At 38.2% G+C, this 24,339-nt stretch overlaps 1 protein-coding gene across 1 annotated transcript; it reads right to left on the bottom strand.

Annotated features, from left to right (window-relative positions):
- Nucleotides 1-7,288: 7,288 nt before the first annotated feature.
- Nucleotides 7,289-23,381, bottom strand: LOC308513541 (UDP-glucuronosyltransferase 2A3-like; the record flags this gene model as incomplete). The annotated part of the gene is made up of 6 exons (XM_081083658.1): nucleotides 7,289-7,568; nucleotides 8,000-8,219; nucleotides 8,629-8,716; nucleotides 12,043-12,174; nucleotides 16,946-17,094; nucleotides 22,658-23,381. The coding sequence occupies 6 exons, from the start codon at nucleotides 23,379-23,381 to the stop codon at nucleotides 7,289-7,291; spliced, it is 1,593 nt and encodes a 530-aa protein (XP_080939784.1).
- Nucleotides 23,382-24,339: the final 958 nt, after the last annotated feature.

Below are 24,339 nucleotides of genomic sequence, written 5' to 3'. Positions count from 1 at the left end.
ATTCCAGAGCTGTGAAGAGAATTCCCATATGTTTGGACTGTAAAAAACAGGAAGGATTGTGGCTCACTCAGAGGCTGCAGTCCCAAGCAGTTCCTCTTAAAGGGCCAGAACATGAGCTTACGTAGTACTTCTCCCTTTGAGCTCCAGTCCTGGATGGTAGCATTTGGGGAATCAGGGACTAGATTGTCTGCCATCGGGGTAGGAATTTATAGTGGCTTTTTTTCAGAAGGATGTGCTCAACGGGGTCATTGTTCCTGTGCTGGGACAGTCCCCCCTTCCTCCTTTCCCAGAGTTGACTGACTGGCAGCCATATCTAAGTTTCCATCAGTGTGGCTAAAATTATTCGCTCTGCCTGGTTGATTCCATGAGACCCTGCCCAATCCTAGTTGCAGCCCCACAAGCTGTTTGACGTGGCTTTTCCATATGAATGGCCTGTCCTGGGTCAGGCTTCAGACCTTTCTAAAATCTCTCAAACATGCAACTGTCATTTGTGTGCCACACACCTATCAATAAGAGGCCGAGACCTGACACTAGCATCATCCTGCCTTTCTTCACCACTTGACTTTATCTGGGCAGGTCCAAGTCCAATACAAGTAGCAGTCATCAACTAATCACCCTGTAGCTCCTGCCTGGTGGCCACAGGAAGTGGCTTACTTTGTACTTCCCAGGAGGCCCCAGAGCTAGTGCACCTGAAGGACAACTTTAGACCACACCAAACTCTACACATCCACAGGGAACACACTCAAGGAACAGACCCAGTGAGCACCAAAGCCCCACTGAACCAAGTCTTGCTCCAAAGTGGTGTCCACTGCATAGCAGCTCTTCCACTGTAGTTGTAGCTAACCTGGAGGTCAGCTCCTCCCAGTGACACCAACAGCAATTAAGGCTCAACTACAACAAGACTTTGCACATAACCCACACAGGGGCACACGTACAGTGGCCATCTCAGGTGTTTGGGGAGGCTGAGCCACTGGGCCCTACAGGACACCTACTACACAAGGCCACTCTAGCAATCCAAGAGACATAGAAGCTCTACCTAATACATAGAAACAAACAAAGAGAAGAAGCCAAAATGTGGAGACGAAACATATCACAAATAAAAGGACAGAAGAAATCTCCAGAAAATAAATGATATGAAATGAAAACAAGGAAACTACTGGATACAGGGTTCAAAACAGTGATTATAAGGTTGATCAAGGATATTAATGAGAGCTTCAAGGGACTAAATATGAGATACAAGGAACTTAGTGAGACTTTCAAGGGCTTGAAAAAGTACCAGTCAGAAATTAAGCATATACTAACTGAAATAGAGAATAATTTACAGGGATTAAACAGTAGAGTAGAAGATTCTGAGAATCAAATCAACGATTTGGAATATGAGGAAGAAAAAACACCCAATTAGAAGAGCAAAAAGAAAAAAGAATCAAAAAATGTGAATATAGTTTAAGGAACTTCTAGGACAACTTCAAGAATACCAACATTCACATTATGGGAGTGACAGAAGGAGAAGAGAGTGAGCAAGATACTGATAACCTATTTGAAGAAATAATTACTGAAAAATTCCCCTACCTGGTCAAAGAAATAGACTTGAAAGTCCAGAAAGCACAGAAAGTCCCAAACAAGAGATACCCAAAGAGGTCCATAGCAAGACACATCATAACTAAAATGCCCTGAGTTAAAGTCAAAGAGATAACCTTAAAAGCAGCAAAATTAATGCAGATAATTACCTACAAGGTAGTGCCCATATGACTATTGGCTGATTTCTCAACAGAACCTTTGCAGACCAGAAAGGAGTGGCAAGAAATACTCAGAGTGATGAATAGCTGGGCCAACAACCAAGATTACTCTACCCAGCAAAGATCTCATTTAGAAGGGAAGGTCAGATAAAGAGCTTCACAGACAAGAAAAACCTAAAGGAGTTTACGACCACCAAACCAGTATTACATGAAATGTTGAAGGGTATTCTTTAAAGAGAAGAAGAGGAAGAGGAAGAGGAGGAGGAAGAAGAAGATAAAGAAGAAGAAGAAGAGAAGAAGAAGAGGAAGAAGAAGAAGAAGAAGAAGAAGAAGAAGAAGAAGAAGAAGAAGAAGAAGAAGAAGAAGAAATAAATATATGAATAGTAGTATGGCAATAAGTACATATCTATCAACAATTGAATCTAAAAAGTAAAATAAATGAACAAGGTATCTAATGAACAAAATAAACTTATGAACAAAATAGAACCAGAGTCATGGAAACATGGAACAGGCTGATGAACCTCAGAGGGAACAGAGGGAGGTGGGAAGAGATTAACCAAAGATCTTATATGCATATATGCATTACCTATGGACACAAACAACAGGGTGGTGAAGGTCTGCAGTAGAGAGGGAACCAGATAGGAGGCAATGGGGGAAAAAAGGGGACATCTCTAAAACTCTCAACAATAAAGATTTTAAAATATAAACAAAAACAAAAAAATAACCAGTAATAAAACCAAGCCAAAAACAGTTAATTTTTTAACTGAAGATTACACTAGAGCATGATCGGCAAACTCATTATTCAACATAGCCAAATATCAACAGTACAACAATTGAAATTTCTTTTGAGAGCCAAATTTGTAAAACTTAAACTATATAGGTAGGTACATTGTTATTAACTTAATTAGGGAACTCCTAAGGCTTAGGAAGAGCCACACTCAAGGGGCCAAAGAGCCGCATGTGGCTCATGAGCTGCAGTTTGCTGACCATGGCACTAAAGGAAATCAGTTACTGTTAACTACAAGTTTCACAAAATTAGTAATTTTTCTATATTTTTAATAATTCTAAAATAATCTGCTTAACTTTAACATATTGTTGACTATTTTTTTAAATCTTGGAAAATTCTGATTTCCTCAATTTTTTAAGGCAGCAACAGGTGAGGTAATACACAAAATATTGGTCACCTTAAAGCAGCATGTAGGCCAGAATTATCTAGAAGAGCTATATGAAAATATAGTAAACCTTTCCTAGAGTCTGGCCCTATCCTTGTTATGGCAGTTCATACTCTAATCCCAGTAACATTAGCGTGTAGAAGGGCTCATTTTTATTGATAAAAGGAAATCATTTTTTATCCTGACAACTAATCTCCTAAGATACTAAATTTTCCTGATTTTTGTCATCTATTGCAAGTTGTTGATTTTTCTCTTTTGAGTTCCTTATATCCATTGAATTTAGCCCATATTTTGTGCACTCCCCAGGAATCAGCATATCATTTGATTAGAAAAGTAAATAATATTATGAACATAATATTTTACTTATGTGCTCCTGCATCAGGAGGGTGAGAAGAGGTTAAAGACAGATAGGACTTCTAGATTTTTGTTTTCCATGCAATGTTGACTCTAGCTTTATAATTTACTAGAGACCCGGTGCACAAAAATTTGTGCACTCGGCGGGGAGGGGGGTCCCTCAGCCCAGTCTGTGCCCTCTCGCAATCTGGGACCCCTCAGGGGATGATCACATGCTGGGTTAGGCCCGCTCCCCAGGGGATTGGGCCTAAGATGGCAATCAGAAATCCCTCTGGCAGCCCGGCAGCCCTCGGGGGATGTCCACTTGCCAGCGGGGAGCAGGCCTAAACTGCAGTCAGACAACCTTAGCGCTGCTGAGGAGGCGGGAGAGGCTCCCACCACCACCGCTGTACTGGCAGCCATCAGCCTGGCTTGTGGCTGAGCAGAGCTCCTCCCATGTGAGAGTGCCCTGACCACCAAGGGTCAGCTCCTGCATTGAGTGTTTGCCCACTGGTGGTCAGTGTGTGTCATAGTGACCAGTCATTCCCAGTCCTTCTGCTGTTAGGGTCAGTTTGCATATTACCCTTTTACTATATAGGATAGAGGCCAGGTGCACGGGTGGGAGCTGGCAGGTTTGCCCTGAAGGGTGTCCCAGATCAGGGTGGAGGTCCCGCTTGGGTGCCTGGCCAGCCTGGATGAAGGGATGATGGCTGTTTGCAGCTGGTCACAACCCCTTCTGAGTGCGGGTCCCCACTGTGGTGCCGAGCCAGTCTGGGTGAGGGGCTGAGGGCTGTTTTCAGGCTGGCGGCTGACTGAAGCTCCCAATCTCTCTTTTTTTCTTTTTACTTTTTTATTCTGGGATTTATTTACCTTCTATGGCTGTCACTGGAACTGAGAGCCGGCTTTACCTCTGAGGCCCAACTCCAGCACTGTGACCTCGGCTGCTGAAAGCAGGTATCTGGGGTGTTTGGCTTCTATAATTGAAACACTGTTTCGGTGCTGGGGTCCAACCCCAGCAGGTCCAGGGATCCCCAAAGGCGTAGATGGAGTCGGTGAAGAAGGAAGGACACGGAGACAGTGTTCAGTTGATCAGCAGCCTAGCCAGGATCTCCAGCCAGGATCTCCAGCCAAGTTCTGGTCTGGATCTCCAGAGAGGTTCTGCTGTTTATTGTCTTGTTACATCCGTATTTATCCCAGTTGATTTTAATCCTGTCAATTTCTATTACAAAGGTTAGGGCGTTTCTTATCTCCATTCCAGGGAGTAAAGATTATGTAGCTTAAGCATGATTGTTTGTAGTGATTAACTACCTGCCTGGCACTTAGTTAAGGAGTTTCATCCCCTCCCTGACTTCAGGGAAAAATTCCTACCTGGGGAAACAACCTTTCTCGGAGAGGTGACCTTGGTTAAAACACACAGCGCTAAGGGGAGCAAATATATTAAGAACAGTATGCTATATATGCCAGGTCCCTTGAAACATATGCTGTGCAGATGTTTCTTTCCTGCAGCGACTGTGTCAAGCAGCAAGGATGGACTGGCTTCCGGCATTTCAGCTCCAGCTCTGACAGCTGAAAGCAGGTTTCTGGGGATTGTTTAGCTTCTTTAATTGCAACATAGTTGCTTAGAGTGCAAGCTCAGAGTCCAGCAGCGGCAGGCAGGGAACCTTGGCTTCCTCCTTCACTGGAGCAAGCAAGCCTCCTGTTTGCTTCAGCTGCCTGGCTGCCAGCCGCCATCTTGGTTGGCAGTTAATTTGCATATCTCGCTGATTAGCCAATGGGAAGTGTAGTGAAGTTATGGTTAATTACCATGTTTGTCTATTATTAGATAGGATAGAAAGAGCTCTGTTCTTCACCTATTTCCAAGATAGAATTATTGGTAACTTTCCTGAACATTTAAAAATCTTATTGTGAGGAGCAATGTTCCTCCCACAACTGAGTATAGCATGGAAGATAACACCTTTTCTGAAAATATTTTTTCATACTCTTTTCAAAGTGCTGGATTCTATATAAAGATTGTTTTTAAAAGAATATAGTATTCATTGAAAGAAAATTGATCAACTGATTTTTATTAATATAAAAATAAGAAAATATTTTTTATAATAATTTTTACTTGATAGTAAGAGGAACACCTATTTCTTTGACAGAACTAGAGGCCTGGAGTACAAAATCTGTGCAAGGGTACCCCGGCAAGCCCTGCCAGAGGGGTGCATGGCCTGAGGTGCCCCTTCAAGCCCTGCTGGGCAGGGGGAATGGCCTGAAGTCTCCTGGTCCAATGCCAGGGCAGGGGGTGTGGCCTGAGGTCCCTGTCAAGCCCCGCTAGGCTGAAGGCACGGCCTGAGGTTGCCTGTCAAGTCACACTGGGTGCGTGGTGCATCCTCAGGTCCCCCGACCTGGCCTGGTGCCACACAGTCTCAGGTCCCTGCTGATCTCCCTTATGGCTCATTATGGGAACCCTGCCTCCACTGTGGGAACAGCCATCTTGTGTTACAGGAATCCGGCCTTCATTGTGGGCATAGCCATCTTTTTGTGGTGTGATGTAGTGAGGATAAATTTGCATATTACCTCTTTATTATATAGGATTACTTACATTATGAATACCAGTGATTTTTAAATATAATGAATTGACATTTAACTTTCAGATTATCAATTGTACTGGTCTTGAAAAATCTAATTAAAATTAATAAAACAATTTTTCTATAATTCTTTAATTTATTTATTTGAAAATAATCTATTTACTTTTAAAACATTACTGACATTTTCATTTGTTGGGGGGAAAAATCATTCCATTGGTTATCTTTATAGTCTAAAGAAATGCTCAGAACTTTCCCTAGTACATAAAAGGCACACAGAAATATTTATTGATTAAAGTAAAAAACAGGCATAATTTTTTGGTAGAGCTTGTTATGGACTAAAGTGTGTACCACTCTCAAATTTATATATTGAAGCCTTAACTCCCAATGTGTCTATAGTTGGAGATAAGACCTTTAACAAGGTATTTACAAACAAATTAGGTTATGAAAGTGGACTCTAATCCCAGAAGACTTGTATCCATGTAAGAAGAGGAAGAGACATAAGGCATCTTTTTCTTACCAGGAGCATACAGAGGAAAGGCCATGAGAGGACAAAGGGTAAAGGTTGCTCTCTATAGTCAGCAAGGAGGCCTCACCAGAAACCAATTCTGTTGGCATTTCCTTTATATATATATATATATATATCTTTGTTGATTTCAGAGAGGGAGAGGGAGAGAGAGATAGAAACATCAATGATGAGAGAATCATTGATTGACTGCCTCCTGCACACCCCTTACCGGGCATCGAGCTTGCAACCCAGGCATGTGCCCAGACGGAAATGGAACAGTGACCTCCTAGTTCATAGGTCCACCATGCTCAACCACTGAGCCACTGCAGCCAGGCCCTGCTGGCATCTTGATCTTGTATATCTAGCTTCCAGAATTGTGAAAAAATAATTTCTGTTGCTTATGCCACTGAGTCTGCAGTATTTTGTTATGGCACCTGAGTAGACCAATACTGAGCTCTATAGAAACTTCGTAAATATTCCAAAGCAGGATGTCTTATCATCATTATTTTCAATTTTGGCCTAATCCTAATAACATTGGGTAAGTAGAGAGGCTTATTTTTATTTAAAACAGAAATCTTATTTTCATAGCAAACTAACTTTTGAGGACACTTCCCTGTTTATATGATTGGTTGTATTATTCTCAGATCCCCACATTCATGAAATTGGGCTCATATTTTGTTATCTCCAGCAATCATCATATCACTGAAGGTTATACAATTAAAATAGTAATATCATGAATAGAATTTTTAGAGTTATTAATGTCCCTGTGCCAGAAAGTGGATAAAGAGGAAGAGGGTAAACATGCCTGAGGTTATAAAGGAAGAATAGGACATGCTCACCAGTGAATGATCATGTGGAATTCTAGGCTGTTTCTTTAGGCTGAAAAAAGAGGAACTTAAAAATTGAAAACAAGAAGGATGTGCAGGAAGAAACAGGTTTGTCCACTCAGAACTTTGCCTAAGTTGGAAAGATCTATTCTCTCTTTTTCCTCTTTCCTGTTTTAGCAAATTTTCGGCAAGAAAATAAACAACATTTTGTGATCAAGAATATAGCAGATGCTGCACAGGCCAGCAGGAACGCAATCACATCCAAAGAGTGGTACTGGAACCAGGTGAGGTTGTGGACAGCTGGCCGCAGGTGTTTGGCTCCTTTGTGACGCATTACATACTCGATCCAGAAGACTGCTCGATCCAAGGGCTTTACAGGTTGATCATGGTGAATCCTTGATAACCTCATCACATTCTCTTTATAGCTGGAAGGCAAATATGGAACAAGGCAAAAGAGAAAGAAATGAATGAAATTTTGTGTTTGTTTGTCACATGATACATGTTATAAAAATTTAAGGGCCACAGAATTGTTACATGAACACTGCTCATTGTATAGAATTTTAACACGTATAGTAGGGAGATGGTAAAATAAATATATTATTAACGGAATGTGGTTAAATGCAGGCATAGAAAAAACAATAAGAATAAAACAGTTGTTAATTGAAACCCAATTTTTCTGAGCTGGAAGTGTGACATTGTATGAACTGTACTTTCCAGAAGATTTCCAAGACCAAGATTGTGAATGGTTCAAGATTATGGGAAAAGATCCATTGCAAGGTAAGCATGATCTCTAACATGTTCTTGTATGGTGCTTAATACAATCAATGGTAATCCTATAGAAAGAAGTAGTACTTACGAAGGATCATTAATGACTGTTCTCAAGGCCTTGAGCAAGTCTGCACTTGTCATTGTGTGCATGTTCACCTCCACAGCTGCTCCTTTGGCCTTCATGTGAGCAATGTTATCATGCTGATCAGCAAACATGGGAATTCCCACCATAGGGATCCCATGATAGATACCTTCATAGATCCCATTTATTCCACCATGAGTGATAAAAGCTTTGGTTTTTGGATGACCTAGTGTGGGGATAGGATGAGAAGTGGGTGAAAATTTTATTATAATGCATGAACAGAAATGTGGAGACAGAAGAGGAAGACCTATGGGATAAGTTATTGAAGAAGGCAGTGTTTTCTACAGTATTTCCTGTGGGTCAGTGCTACCACAGAAAATTGTTATCCCAGGAAAAGGAGGCATTAATTCCCTCTGTGTTGCCTGAAACTCTTATCTAAATTCATAGCAAGTATGAAGCTATAAAATTAATGGTCAAATATTTAATTATATTTTTTTGAATTAGAGGTAAAATGAAAAAATATTTACTATTGTTAACTATTTGTTGATATTAGTTTTTATGCTTTTATTAGCTGTTAAAGAATTGATCAACTTGTCCAACAACTACTATATAGCCTTTCTTCCCCTTAGTCTTACCAAGAAGGTCATTCTGGGGTAGCCAGTCATAGAGCTGAGTATTGGCTCCTAATGTGGCTGGTTTCTTTCCTTTATATCTCCATAAAACCTGTGGGAGACAGTGAATATATTTCACAAGTAATACCACAGAATAATGACGTTTTAAGGTTGTAGAGTTTGTATACACCATGCATCTACTCTACTTTAGGTGATAGTTGAGGAGTATAGAAGTGTACTTTATAAACACAAAGAAATAGTGGGGCTGTTTATAATAACCTTTTTAAACGAGTTTGTGGCAATTTCCAGATATCATTTTGTCTATTATCACTAAGAACTTACAGGAGTGAGATTATAAGTGAAGACTTAGAAAATAATGCCATGATAGCCTAATGAATCAGAGTTTGGGAGTTAAAATTTTTATGGCCCAGGTCCTCTGTATAAAATTTTATCACTGGTACTCCTAGCTTTATCTTCATATTAATGTTTTTACAAATATTGCTTTAGATTTTAAGTACTTATTTTTTGGATGACTGGTTGTCATTTCATCCTCCATTTCTTTCTACTTCTTTTTTCTCCCACAACTTCTTTATTTTAAAGTAAAAATATGGAGAGAAACCAAGATGGCGGCATAGGTAAACACCGGAGTTTGCTGCCTCGAACAACCACTTCAAAAATACAACTAAAAGACATCATCCAGAACCACAGGAAGGCTGGCTGAGTGGAAATTCCACAACTAGAAGGAAAGAGAAAAGCATACTGAGACTCAGAGGAGGTACAGTGCTCAAGTAAAATACTAAGGTACAGAGGAGCACGCGGAGAGGGCTGGTGGCTGAGGGCGTGGTTGTCATTTTCAATCGGGAGGGAGTCTCAGGCTCTGAGCTCCAGTTCCGAGCGAGTCTCTGGGGACCCAGACTCATACGGGAGAAGCGGGACTGTCTGGCATCATTCGGAACTCGAGGGCAGCTTTCTCTCGGAGGGGCTTGCAGCGATTACTGGGACATTGAGAAGCGGAGTCTCTGAGCGCAACTATAACTACTAGCCCCACCCTGTTGATCCCGTGGGACCTGACCCACCTAAGCCCTGCAGGGAGGCTTTTGCGGGATATCCTCAGGCAGAGGCTAGATTAGCACCTCCCTAGAGATCCAGGAGCCAGTATACCCAGAGGTCAGAGTGGGACCATTCAGTTTGCAGCTCCATGGAACCATAAAGTACACACTCAGGGGGCAGACTCAGTGAGCACCAAAGCCCCATTGAAGCAAGTCTTGCCCCAGAGGGGTGTCTCCAGCACAGAAGTTCTCCCACTGCAGACACAGCTGATTCTCACAGCCAATTGGCCTGGAGGTCAATTCCTCCCAGTGATACCTACAACAACCAAGGCTTAACTACAACAAGACTGCACAAAGACCACAAGGGGGTGCAGCAAGAGTGTCCTCCTCAGGTAATTGGGGAGGCTGAACCACTGGACCCTAGAAAACACTTAGCACAGAAAATCACTTTATCAACACAGGGAAGCATAAAAAATGTGGAGACAAAGAAAAAGGACACAAATGACAGAAATGGAGGAAAGCAAACTACTGGATATAGAGTTCAAAATCACACTTTTAAGGTTTTTCAAGAATTTTCTAGAAACTTCCAATAAACTTAATGAGACCTACAAGAAATCTAATGAGACCCTCGAGGTTGTGATAAAGGACCAACTAGAAATTAAGCATACACTGACTGAAATAAAGAATATTATACAGACTCCCAACAGCAGACCAGAGGGTCGCAAGAATCAAGTCAATGATTTGAAATACGAAGAAGCAAAAAACACCCAACTGGAAAAGCAAAATGAAAAAAGAATCCAAAAATACGAAGATAGTGTAAGGAGCCTCTGGGACAGCTTCAAGTGTACCAACATCCGAATTATAGGGGTGCCAGAAGAAGAGAGAGAGCAAGATAGTGAAAACCTATTTGAAGAAATAATGACAGAAAACTTCCCCTACCTGGTGAAAGAAATAGACTTACAAGTCTAGGAAGTGCAGAGAACCCCAAACAAAAGGAATCCAAAGAGGACCACACCAAGACACATCATAATTAATATGCCATGAGCAAAAGACAAAGAGAGAATCTTAAAAGCAGCAAGAGAAAGAAAGTCAGTTACCAACAAGGGAGTACCCATACGACTGTCAGCTGATTTCTCAACAGAAATTTTGCAGGCCAGAAGGGAGTGGCAAGAAATATTCAAAGTGATGAATGCGAGGAACCTACAACCAAGATTACTTTATCCAGCAAAGCTATCATTCAGAATTGAAGGTCAGATAAAGAACTTCACAGATAAGGAAAAGCTAAAGGAGTTCATCACAACCAAACCAGTATTATATGATATGCTGAAAGGTATTCTTTAAGAAGAGGAAGAAGAAGAAAAAGGTAAGATACAAATTAGGAACAACAAATACACATCTATCAACAAGTGAATCTGAAAATCAAGTGAATAATCTGATGAACAGAATGAACTTGTGATTATAATAGAATCAAGGGCATAGAAAGGGATTGGACTGACTATTCTTGCGGGGGGGAAAGGGGTGAGGGGGATGCGGGAGGAGACTGGACAAAAATTGTGCACCTATGGATGAGGACAGTGGGTAGGGAGTGAGGGCGGAGGGTGGGGTGGGAACTGGGTGGACGGGAGTTATGGAGAGAAAAAAGAGGAACAACTGTAATAATCTGAACAATAAAGATTTAATTAATCAAAAAAAAATAAAGTAAAAATATGGTAGTGCTTTTGCTTATATTCCAAAGTTTGGTGAAGTATATTGTTTGGTTTCATTTCTTCAATTATCATATTTGTATTTATATATAATTTTTATAGAATTTTATGGAATTTAACCAAATATACAAATAAAAACAGCTGTTGGATGTTTTATAAATAGCAATATAAAAAGAGCAGTAATCTAGGATGGTGGTGATAACATTAAAATGAACTGAATATCATGAATTAGGACATGCAAAGTGCTAGACTATATTAACATTTCTATGGCCTTTGAATTCTAGAAAATGTTAATTAAAATGCTAAATGAATCTAGGCTTCTACTTCTGTGCTTAACTATGATGAATCAAGTCCTAATACAAATAAAGACATGGAGGATATTCTTATGCAGCTTTCATACCTATGTTTGCCATTTATTTTCTCCTTTTTCCTGGTATTGGAGTAAATGCACTTCAGAACTATTTGGGAGTTGTTAGAGCAGGCCTTAAGATTTCATGAAAAATGGCACTTAATGTTTTCATCTCTACAGAAAACTCAGCAAGCAAGGTACAAATATGCCTACACTCACTATTGTAGTGTTTTACAAATTTTTACTTAATACTGGTACCTGATATGTTAAGTGTAAAATGAGATTCAACTTTCAGTGGGAAAGATACCAGCCCAGCAGGATTAAAGGTTGTACTAACCTTCTGTGGAATCTGGGCAAGGGCTGAGGCAATAAGATTGCCCTTTTCTTCTGTGAGATTTTGAATGATTGAACCCAGAGAAAACACTACAATACCATCTTTGCCCGAGCTCTGGACAAATTCTTCTATTTCCTGTAGAGAAAAATTAATTGTATTATAGATATACAGTACCTTAGGGAATAAAATAAAGTTCTCTTATACTTCTAAAATAAAGATTCAAGGGAATTGTCAGAGGCCTGGTTAGATTTTTAAAAAGTCTTTGAAACTTTTCATGAAAAATGGAGCTTAACGTTAACAACCAACTCTCTTTAGGAGAAAATATATAATGCAATATACGGATAATGTATCATAGATTTGTACACTTGAAACTTATATAAATTTATTAACCAATGTCACCCCAATAAAGTTACAGTTTACATCTAATATATCATTACTGTGTTGATCTGCCTATGGCTTCATTAGTAATTTTCTCATGTTCAAGTCTTCCTTTATGCCTAAGCAGATATTGTTAGAATTGTGGTATCTACTTATATAAAAACCATGGGTGGTGTTCATCACGTCCAGAAGATCTGCTGCGACCAAGCAGAAGGAAGTCAGTCCTGCAGGGGATTTTCTTGGCAAAGTCTGCGCCCTCCCCCAGGCTGTTTCCCAAAGCTGATTCCTGTAAGAGTGGGGTTTGAGGCAGGAACCGCCCTCGGAGTGTGGAGGCAGATCTTTCTAAAGTGTGCCATGCGCCAACACAGCCAGGGGTGAACCTGAGTGGGGGCGGCTGAAAGGCTTAGAAAAGACAGACAAGGGAATGAAAGCCAGGTCTTGGTGGGATGCTGATTCTCTTAGAGACAGCGACCACGCCCACAGCCATGCCTTTATTTTATAGCAGATGCTACGAGGCAAAGTAAGGGCATGACCAAGATGTTTACAACATTCTCCTGTGTTTCAATCCTACTCAACTACATGCACCTGAACTCTATCAAGCCTACATCACTCAGGCATGTGGGGCTACATGTTCGGACCATAGGTTCAAGCTTAAAACTACAGCTGTTGGCTATAATTGTGCTGGGAGGGCCCTGCCCTCCAAGATGGGACTTGCACCTGGCAATGAGAGGACTGTGCCCTCTCCTCAGTCCAAGGCTTGAACATGTCCAAAACTCTGTAGCGGCTCCCCACAATAAAGTTTTAATTCTGTTTCTTTGTTACTAATGTTGTGGCCCCATACCATAACAAAGAAACAATTTCTGGAGGATGAGGCCCAGGAATCAGGTTTTTCTAATTCCCAGGTGATTCTAATGTGCAGCCAAGGTTGAGAACCACTGCTATAGATAATATTAAACATATATCTAAACGTGAAATTCTTTGTCCAAACAATGAGCATGTTCAAAAATTAAATGAAGAAATTTTGGATATACTCGATGGAGATTTTCACACATATTTGAGTGATGATTCTATTGATTCCACAGACGATGCTGAAAAGGAAAATTTTCCCATCGAATTTCTTAATAGTATTACTCCTTCAGGAATGCCGTGTCATAAATTAAAATTGAAAGTGGGTGTAATCATTATGCTATTGAGAAATCTCAATAGTAAATGGGGTCTTTGTAATGGTACCAGATTTATTATCAAAAGATTACGACCTAACATTATCGAAGCCGAAGTATTAACAGGATCTGCAGAGGGAGAGGCTGTACTGATTCCAAGAATTAATTTCTCCCCATCTGACACTGGCCTCCCATTTAAATTGATTCGACAACGGTTTCACATGATGCCAGCATTTGTGATGACTATTAATAAATCACAGGAGAAACTCCAGACAGAATAGGCATGTTCCTACCTGAACCCGTTTTTGCACATGGTCAGTCATATGTTGCTTTCTCTCGAGTTTGAAGAGTATGTGATGTTACAGTTAAAGTTCTAAGTACTTCATCACAAGGGAAATTAGTCAAGCACTCTGAAAGTGTTTTCACTCTTAATGTGGTGTACAGGGAGATATTAGAATAAGTTTAATCACTTTATCAGTCATTGTTTGCATCACTGTTGTTTTCACATCATGTTTTTGTCATTTTTATAACATGCCTCTGTTGTTGTTATATCCTTTTGTTACTGTTTATTTATTAATAAATTTATATATTATTTTCATATACATTTTACTAATTTCTTTTCTTCTCTCACACTTCTATTATAGAGAAGGGCAAAAAGCAATATTAAAATATCTCCACTAATTAATTCCCTTTTTATAAAAAAAATATTTTATTGATTTTTTACAGAGAGGAAGGGAGAGGGATAGAGAGATAGAATCATCGATGAGAGAGAAACATCAATCAGCTGCCTCCTGCACACTCCCCACTGGGGATGTGCCCGCAACCAAGGTACATGCCCTTGACGGGAATCGAACCTGGGACCCTTGAGTTCGCAGGCTGATCCTCTATCCACTGAGCCAAACAGGTTAGGGCAATTAATCCCGTTTAATGTGCAAGAATTTTGTGCACCGGGCTACTTGTCTATAATAATAAAAGGGTAATATGCTAATTAGACCAGACATCCTTCCAGACTAAGCCCAGGCTATAGCGAAACCAGGGTCCCGGGTGCCTGACAGCAGCTGGAGCAAAGCCAGCCAGGGTCCTGGGTGCTGATGCATGCCTGGAGGGAAGCCAGCCTGGGTCCCTGGTGACTGCTGGCAGCCAGAGGGAAGCCAGTGCTGACAGCCGGGGGTATTGGGCCTCTAGAATAGTAATAGTAATGTTTTGGAAAAAGACATATCACATATTTAAACAGCTCTATAATTATAAATTACTTTTATGAGATAGTGATTGCCTGTCTTTTTGATGTATAAAACTCCCAACTTAGTGGACATTAGCTCCATGTTCTTAATTTCAGCCTTAGCACAGAGTTGATACATAGCTACTTCTATAAATTAAACTGCCTCACCTTTTAGAGTTGTACAAGTTGGCCCTGGGAAACTCTGGGTTTGGGCCCAGTTAGATCATATTCTATGAGAATGAGATCTTCTAGACATGCTTCATGTATTCCTTATTAAATGTTTTGTGGCAACTCTGGAGTCACATATTCCCCAATTAAAGGCTATTAAATGACCAGAAAAGAGATGATGTCAAAGTTGACTATGTCAGCTTCATTAATATTAGAAGGACATATTTGACACCACAGAAATGAGTTTGTTATTATTTTGATTCACCTTCCCAAACACATGGAGTTTGAATAAAATGTGTGTGTGTGTGTGTGTGTGTGTGTGTGTGTTCTTGATTGGAGGACCTGTCATCATCGCTTTTGCTTTTTTTGATGTTTTAACAGTTTATTTTGAAGGTGATTTAAAGAAATTTAAGGACAATCAGAGAAAAAAATGTACATAATACACTCATTAAATAAGTGTTTTGATTAAATAAAAATAAGTGAAATATGTTTTCTTCTGCAACTCCAGTAATAAGTTGTTATTCTGAAGTTTCTTATACTTACAAAAAGGGGGCGCAGGGGAATACGACAATTAAAGCTGCCTCTTAATCACAGAAACCAAATTTTTCTTTTCTTCCCAATAAGTTAGTTTCCATCTTCCAACTCTGACTTGTTTTTTTAAAAGATATGATGCTAGAAATTCAGAATGATTTGGTAGTCTTTCCTTTGCAAGTACAGCAATCTGATGCAGGTAGGTACAGTTGGCAAAGACTATCGATCCACTTTCTGCTTTGATGATTTTTCTGCATTAATATTCTCAGTTTTACTATCCTCTCAACGTTATCTGTGGGACTACACTCAGAATGAGGATTTTTTTGAAACTGGTGCCTGTCTTCCAGCCTCTGCTCTAGCTCCATGTCAGACACTGCAAGTCACAGTTTCTGGATACCAATTCATGCTGGAGCCTTCCATTTCTTAGAGCCCTCTGTAAAATAAACCAAGAATCTCCTAGGAACATCATGTACCCTGAAAACTTCCTAAAGGGATTTTTAAAATCTTCTCACAGTACAAGTAAATGAGGGTTTCCTCTTCACTCACTATTGATAGTTCAACACAGTATCTATGTAACACTTATCTATTACTCATTTGTTTCTCAACACTGTTTTCTTTTAACATCCCTGACACACTACATTTTTTTTATTCGAAGGCTTAAGAATGTGGTATACAATTACCTTTTTATTCCAAAAGATACCTGTCAGCAGGTTGGTAAACAATGAAGCCAAGTTTGGGTTTCTCATTTTCCTGAACTCTATGCTGGTGACCTCCACTATTTCCTTTGCTGTGTTTTGCTGTGTCATGTTACCCAAATGGCTTATAGAAAATTCTACCTGAAAATTCCGCTTGTTCCTTTAAGTAAATAGTCACAATGTAGAACTCATTGTATTAGTGTCAAATAAATTTTATCCTATGTTTTTTATTTCAGTAGAAGCCATCACTATCAAATAAACATTCAAAATGAAAACCAAAGAGTCATCTTTATTTCCTTTTCTTCCTTTAACTCTTACTTCCCCTCTCACCAGTAAGTAGTGTGGAACTTGTCCCTGTGTCTCATGAAAGCATGTTTGTCTCTCAACCTTCATAATGTATGCCCATTTTCATAACTTTTTCATGCTTATGAAGAATACTACAGCAGTCTCCTTACTGATTTTCATGGCTTTAGTTTTCAGTTGCTCCTATCAATTATCCATATTGTAAAAAAAAAAAAAAAAAAAAAAAAGATATTTTAAGATGTGCTTCAATCATGCCAGTTTTTTAGCCTGATTTCCCAATATAATACCTAAAATACCTATTAATAACTCACAAGAGCCCTCTGGCATGGAAATAGAGTTGGCCATCCAATGATATTCAACATCATGTCACTGTTACCAAGACTGTAAACTTTAAAAGGAAATCGGGTGTCACATCATAAGATACATAAAATCCATCAATGCTGTAGTCTTACCTTAGGTAATGGTTTGGCAGGTTTGCAGTGCAATCCTCCAACAAATTCAAAATTAGGTAGATATGGACGAGGAAATTCAAAATCCCAATATGTTCTAATTAACCAAATTTCAGCTTTCCCCAGAGTCTCACATAATGTAGTGGGTCTTCCTGGGAAAAAAAAGTTGGGTAAAAGGAAATAGACTATAAGTTAAATGGGAAAATTGCACCACTAACTTTTTGATTAGCTCTCAAGGGAAAATTAAGTTTAGGTCTTCTAGAATGATATGGCTTTTAGATGGCAAATGAAAAGGGGCATTAATATAATCAAATGAAATAAAAAAGAAAGAGAAAAATAAATAGTGATGAAAGAAATAAAAAAGAAAGTTAAAAAAGGAGAATAGATTATTTGTAAGTTTCTTTTTTACAGGATAAAAGAAACCAAACATTTAAACACAACTCCAAATTTCTAATAAACTTATTGCTAATTTTTTCTCTCCAATTGAATGTCAGATGATAGATTAGCTCCACAATATCTGCAGCAAATCACCCCACAATGGTTTCTAGTCTTCTAGTCAAGAGTATGTCCATGACCTCTCCAGCACGTTTTAATTTCAGGATTACTCATATTGTTATAGAATCCCATCAATATCAGTCGACCTCATCCTTCTGTGTTATAGCTCATCACTTCAATTCATGGGGCACTACTTTATTAGTAAGAACTCCATGAATAATTCATACTCATGATGACCCTCTTTTGGGATGTGTGGTTCACAAATACATACTACAGTTATCTCACAACTTTTTACTGCTGTCTTACTTTACTGCTGCCTCACTGATGTGTTTTGAAGGGTATTTAGGGTATTAATTTTAGGTTTTTATGCAGAAGAATAAGTAATTGCAAATAACCAAGTCTTTAATTTCTGTTTATAAAAAATACATGTTTTATAACTGAGAGGAAGGGAAAAAAACAGGTGAGAATCCTTTTCACTTTAGGATTCTAATTAAAGTTGATGGTGACATAAACCCAGGGAGGAAAGCTTCATTTTATAGTCATTACTTTTTAGTGTAAAGTCATTTAGTCCAAAGGCTATAATTTGATAATGAAGAAGTTTTGACCAAGGACACTCAGTTTAAAATTGCCAGAGATTAGATTAGAACTCCATCCCTTAGCTTCTGAATTAATGTGTTTTTGCCCCCTGGATGTCTACTTTTTTTGAGACTCAAATCCTGCCTTGATTCCAAACCCAAGGTGATAGTTTTATTAGTCATTATCTTATTTAAATTAATCATTTTTCTGCCTAAGTGATTTAGTTTATATGACCTTAGCCTCATTTTAGAAAGACAACTTAAAGCAATTAGAAAAATTCTACATTTAAAGCAATGATTCACAATAATGGGTATAGAAGAGATAAATGGAAAGAGAATGAAAATGAATTTAATATAAAACAAACTGTAAATAATTTCATAAATTGTATTTGAAATGTTACATAAGAGGAATTATGGACATAAAACTGAAATTAAATAGACAAATACCCAATTTCTTTTAGTTATATAATTTACATAAAAATTGAATTATATAATCAAAATGGATAATTCTAAATATATGTGTGTTATGTGGGTTAAGTAAATTAATGGGTTAAATTTTAGCTACCAAGTAGATATTATTATCAAATGAATCTGTTAGTTTAAGTGAGTTAAGTAGGGTGTTTTTTGAATTTTAAAGACTTCTTGCCTGAAAACATTATTAGTACAATTTTTATTTAATAGAAGAAGCTTTTTTTTCTCCTCCTTATATAATGCTTCTGTCCTTTTTCTCAAGTTGAGGCTTTTCAGAGGTCTTTACTCATAATCCTACCATGCCAAAATGTGGCCAGATATAATATAGTTTTCTGTTACCACTGATGGTAGATTTGAGCCAAGATTCTTGTAATTTTTTCCTATACCTATAGAGCCTAGTAAGTAGTGTGCTCCCAGCATGCATAATGATTATAGAGTTAACTAATTATAGCAAATCATTACATTTGAGTTTAAATCATGGGTATATAAAAGGATTTAAAAGATACATTATTATTGATTTCAAAGAGGGAGAGTGATCAAGAGAGAAGAAACATCAGTGATAAGAGAGAATCATTGATTTGCTGCCCCCTGCATGCCCCACACAGGGGATCTAGCCTGCAACCCAGGTATGTGCCATGACCTGGAATCTAACCGTGACCTCCAGGTTCATAGATCAACCACACTAGCCAGGCTCAAAGGTTTTCTTAAGTTGGTTTCTTTGAACATTAGTTCTGTAAAACAATGTGATATTCAGTGAAGTAGATTAGATCATATATTTAGTGTGAGATATGATCTTTTGTTTGTTCTTGTTTGTGCTTCTCAAAGATAGCTGAAGTAGAAACCTTTCTGAGTTGATTGATTCAGCTCTCAGCTAAGTGTATGAAATTGCAAATAAAAGCATTTTAAGCAGAAAAGGCAAAGATGAAAAATAAGTTGATTAGGTGTATATCAACCTATTGATTAGTGGTTCTCTTTAACTGCTCAAGACACAAAGTCTTTTAGGATTTTCTAATTACTTTTTCAGGTTTTTGTGTAGCATTCCCCCAAGAAATATAAAGTATCCTAGGAATCTTTTCAATGACCAGCCATGATGAACCTGTCCAAATACTCAACATATATTAGCAAATAAGACTCAGCAACATATTAAAAAGATCATACACCATGACCAACTGGGATTTATTCCAGGGATGCAAGGCTGTACAATATTCACAAATCAACAAACAAGATACAATACATGAACAAATTGAAATACAAATGCACATGATTATATCAATAGATGCAGAAAAGTGTTTGAAGAAAATCTGACACCATTTTTGATAAAAACTCTCAGCAAAGTGGGACTAGAGGCATCACACCTTGACATAATAAAGGCCATATATGACAAATGTACAGTCAACACCATACTCAGTTGGCAAAAACTAAAACCATTTCCCTTAAGAACAAGTATAAGACAGGGATGTCTTCTTTAACTACTCTTCTTCAATATATATTGATTTACTAGAAGTAGGAAGAGGGATTGAGAGAGAAAGAAACATCAATGATGAGAGAGAATCCTTGATCTACTGCCTCTGGCACACCCCCTACTGTGGATGGAGCCTGCAACCTGGGCTTGTGCTCTGACTGGGTATGGAACTGTGAGCTCCTGCTTTATAGGTTAACGCTCAACCAGTGAGCCACACTGGCCAGGCTCAATGGTATTTTTATACACCAATAATGATCTATCAGAAAGAGAAACTAAAAAAAAATTCCATTTATCATTGCAAGAAAAAATTTCAGATACTTAGGAATAAACTTAACCAAAAAAGTAAAACAACTGTACTCAGGAAACTATAAGACATTGATAAAAGAGATAGAAGAAGATATAAACAAGTGGAAGAGCATACCATGTTCATGGATTGGTACAATTAACATAATTAAAATGTCCATACTATCTAAAGCAATCTATACATTCAATTCAATCCCTATTAAAATATCACTGACATATTTCACAGATCTAGAATGAATATTCCAAAAATTTGTATGAAATAAAAAATGATGTCAAATAGCTGCAGTAATCTTGAGAAAGAAGAACAAAGTTGGAAGGATCTCAATACCAGATATCAAGTTATATTACAAAGCTCATCAAAACAGCCTGGTTCTGGCACAAGTACAGACATATAGATCAATGGAACAGAAAAAGAACCCAAAAATTGACCTAAGCCATTATGCTCAATGAATATTTGTCAAAGGAGGCAAGAGCATACAGTGGAGTCAAGACAGTCTCTTCAATAAATGGTGTTGGGAAAATTAGACAGGTACATGCAGAACAGTAAAAACTAGACCACCAACTTATATCATACACAAGAGTAAACTCAAAATGAATACAAGATTTTTATGTAATTCATGAAACTGTAAAAATCCTAGAAGACAACATAGGCAGCAAATTATCAGACATCTCATGTAACAATCCATTTATGGATACATAACCTAGGGCACGAAAAACAGAAAAAAAAATAAACAAATGAAACTACATCAAATTAAAAGCTTTTGCACAGCAAAAGGAACCAGTATAAAAATGTAAAGGGAGCCCATTGTATGGGAGCACATATTTGTCAGTGATATACAAGATGAGGGGTTAATTTCCAAAATGTATAAAGTACTCATACAACTCAACAAAAACAAGACAAATAACCAATTAAAAAGTTGGGCAGAGGACATGAATAGATACTTTTCTAAAGAGGACACATAAATGGCCAAGATACATAAAAAAATGCTCAACATCATTAATCATCAGAGAAATACAAATAACAATGACAATGAACTATCATCTCATACCTGCCACAATGCCTACCATCAATAAATCAACAAACAAGTGTAGAATTTCCTCAAAAAATTAAAAGTATAACTGCTATTTGATCTAGTGATCCCACTTCTAAGAATATATCCTAAGAATACCAAAACACCAATCAGAAAGAATGTATGCACCACTATGTTCATAGCATTGTTATTTACAATAGGTAAGATATGGAAACAGCCCAAGTGCCCATCAGTAGAGGAATGGATAAAAATGCTGTGGTACATTTACACAGTGGAATATCATGCAGCTGTAGAAATGGAGGACCTATTATCATCTGAGACAGCATGGAGGAACCTGGAGGTGATTACGCTAAGCAAAATAAGCCAGTCAAAGAAAGACAAATATCACATGGTATCACTTATATGTGGAAACTAATGTACGCAATACATTGATGAATAAAATATAACAAGATGTTTGGAAACATGAACCAGACTGATGAATCTTACAGGGAAGGGGGGAGTGGGGCTGTGGGAAGAGTTTAACCAAAGAACTTGTGTATATTTGTGCACGGGTAGGGTTCTTATCCCTGGCGAGTACTCAGGGTCGATTGGGATCTTCTGGTTGCTGGATGGGGTCTGCCTTTGTTCCACGCCACCCCCTGGTGGTCAGCCCATGTCATAGCGTGCGGCGAATTCCAGGTCCTTTGAACTCCCAAGGGGACAATTTCATATTAGCCTTTTATATAGGATATGCATTGTCCATGAACACAGATATTGGGATGGTGAAGGCCCTAGGCACAGAAGGAACTGGGCAGTTGGGAGCATAGAAGGAATAAAGGAGACAACATTTGTAATACACTCAACAATAAAGTAAAAAAAAAAAAGGTTGACACCCTGTTCTAGTAAAAATGGTATAAGATTGAGTGTAATCATCACTAATTATTAAAAATCTTTGAAGTGGATACAGATGGATTAAATAGAATATATTTGTTGATAACCATATTTTAACTCATTACTGATATCAGATATGTAGGTTATCTTGCTCTTAGGATAAACATTATACTGTCTTCACCAAGAATAGCTATAACTTCCTCTAATATGGAAACTCAATGTACTATATTTATGTAATATCCAAATATGACAAACATTCCTAACAAGTATCAAGTTGTCTTATGAGAAGCGGTTTGATGACTATAAAGACAGAGTAACCATGGCAAGAGATTTTTTGTTCCCATTTCCGCTTAGTTTTTGATAACAATTTGATTACTGTTACTGGTAAAGTTTTAAATGTAAGACAGATATTTTAAAATGTATTCCTTTCATTCACTTAGATTTCATTCACTTAGATTTCTAAATTTCTTCTGATAACAAGTTCAAAATAAAAAACAAAATGTCTTACCTAATGCTTCACTGTAAAACTGGTCCCAAAAATGAATGTCATAATCCCGGATCCATAAGTCAAAGAAAACGGAGAGCACTGTATTTTTTACTCTTTCCAGAAAGGTCATTCGGTCAGTAAGTCCCACCATCTGAACAGGAACATAGGAAGGTGGAGTGGGAAGTTTCCCACAGTGTTTCTCCTTCATGCCTCCCATAGACACTCTTAATGTGAGCACAAAAGGGACTGCAAGCAATTCAGCCACCAGCTCTCCACAGGGCAAGACAGGGTCTATGAGCATTACATCGTAGTTGGTTTCCTGGAGCTTCTTCATGAGTGTCCGATTGTAGACTGCATTCTCACACAGGGTTTTTAAATTTTCAGTTACTTCAATCAAAACATCATTCAATCTTATTGTTGATCGCCAGGGTGTTAAGTTTGGCAAGTCATTCAAAATTACATCCAGAAATTTGTCTTGTGCTTTCTCTGCTAATTCTTTCGGATATTCTGAATGTAATACCTCGAAGTTCAGTGAGGAAGGTTTCCTGTAGTCAATGAGCTTAGTATGTGGAAAAGTCAACACGGTTACCTCATGTCCGTTCTTTGTGAGTTCCTCTAGAATGGTCTTTATATTAAGCCAATGGCTCATGTCAACCGGCCATACCAGAACCTTTCCACAGAACCCACAGCCAGCACTACAGAGCTGCAGCAGCAGAACCGCCAAAGCCCACTTCTTGGATAACATGACAGCAGCTCCGTCACACACTGCTCTGCAGAGGTTTTAGGGTGTGTCTGCCTAGTGCAGAGACCAAAAGGCAATAAAAAAATAATAAGTTAAAAATTAACTTTAAAAGGAAACGTTTTTGCATTATAAGCAAGGTTAATGTTTATTGGGGGAATAAAACAGAAATAAAAAAGATATCTGGGAAAAATTATTTCAAATTCCAGATTTGGAATAAGGAAAATAACAAATAGGAACCGCCTAAAGTTAATCTCTCCCTCTCTCTCTCTCTCTCTCTCTCTCTCTCTCTTTCACACACACACACACACACACACACACACACACACACACACACACCAACATCCATTCCACTCTGAGTTTGAAGGTGGCAAGTGGTTTACGTCAAAACATATTCTACATCATTTTCCCTATGTGAAATAGCAAGTAATTTGCTTGGATAAGAGTCTTATGACTAGTACAGGGTGTTCAGAATTCCAGAGAAAAAACATAATCCTTTATGGAATAATTGGAAACAACTGTAGTAAAACAGATGACATATGAGGTGAGATGAAAGCCTTGGTAGGATCTAGGCAGAGTGTGGCCAATGAGTAGAGGAATGAGAAACATTCCAGTGTGTATGGATCACAGAGAAAGTTGTGGGAAGTAGGTTATTGAAGAAAGTTAGATTGAAATATGAGACAATAGGTAGTGTAGAATGGTTTCAATTTTAATTTATAGGCAAATGTTATTTACCCAAATTTTAAAGAAGCAAAATCAGAAGATCAAATTTTTTCTTTAGCAAATAATTCTGGCAGCTAAACATACAAAAGCAAGAGCTTAAAAGAAGAGAAACTGATTAAAAATGTGTATTGATAAGTTAAACATGAGACTATTATAGCCTGAAACATGGATTAAAATTAGTAAATATGAGTTATATATATAAAAGCCTAAGTGACCAAATGACCAGTCAACTGGTCTCTGT

The sequence above is a fragment of the Myotis nattereri genome, assembly GCF_964212035.1.
Source record: "Myotis nattereri genome assembly, chromosome: 1".
NCBI lineage: Eukaryota > Metazoa > Chordata > Mammalia > Chiroptera > Vespertilionidae > Myotis > Myotis nattereri.
Note: the sequence above shows the minus strand (reverse complement) of the source record. Positions and strands in the feature narration are given on the sequence as shown.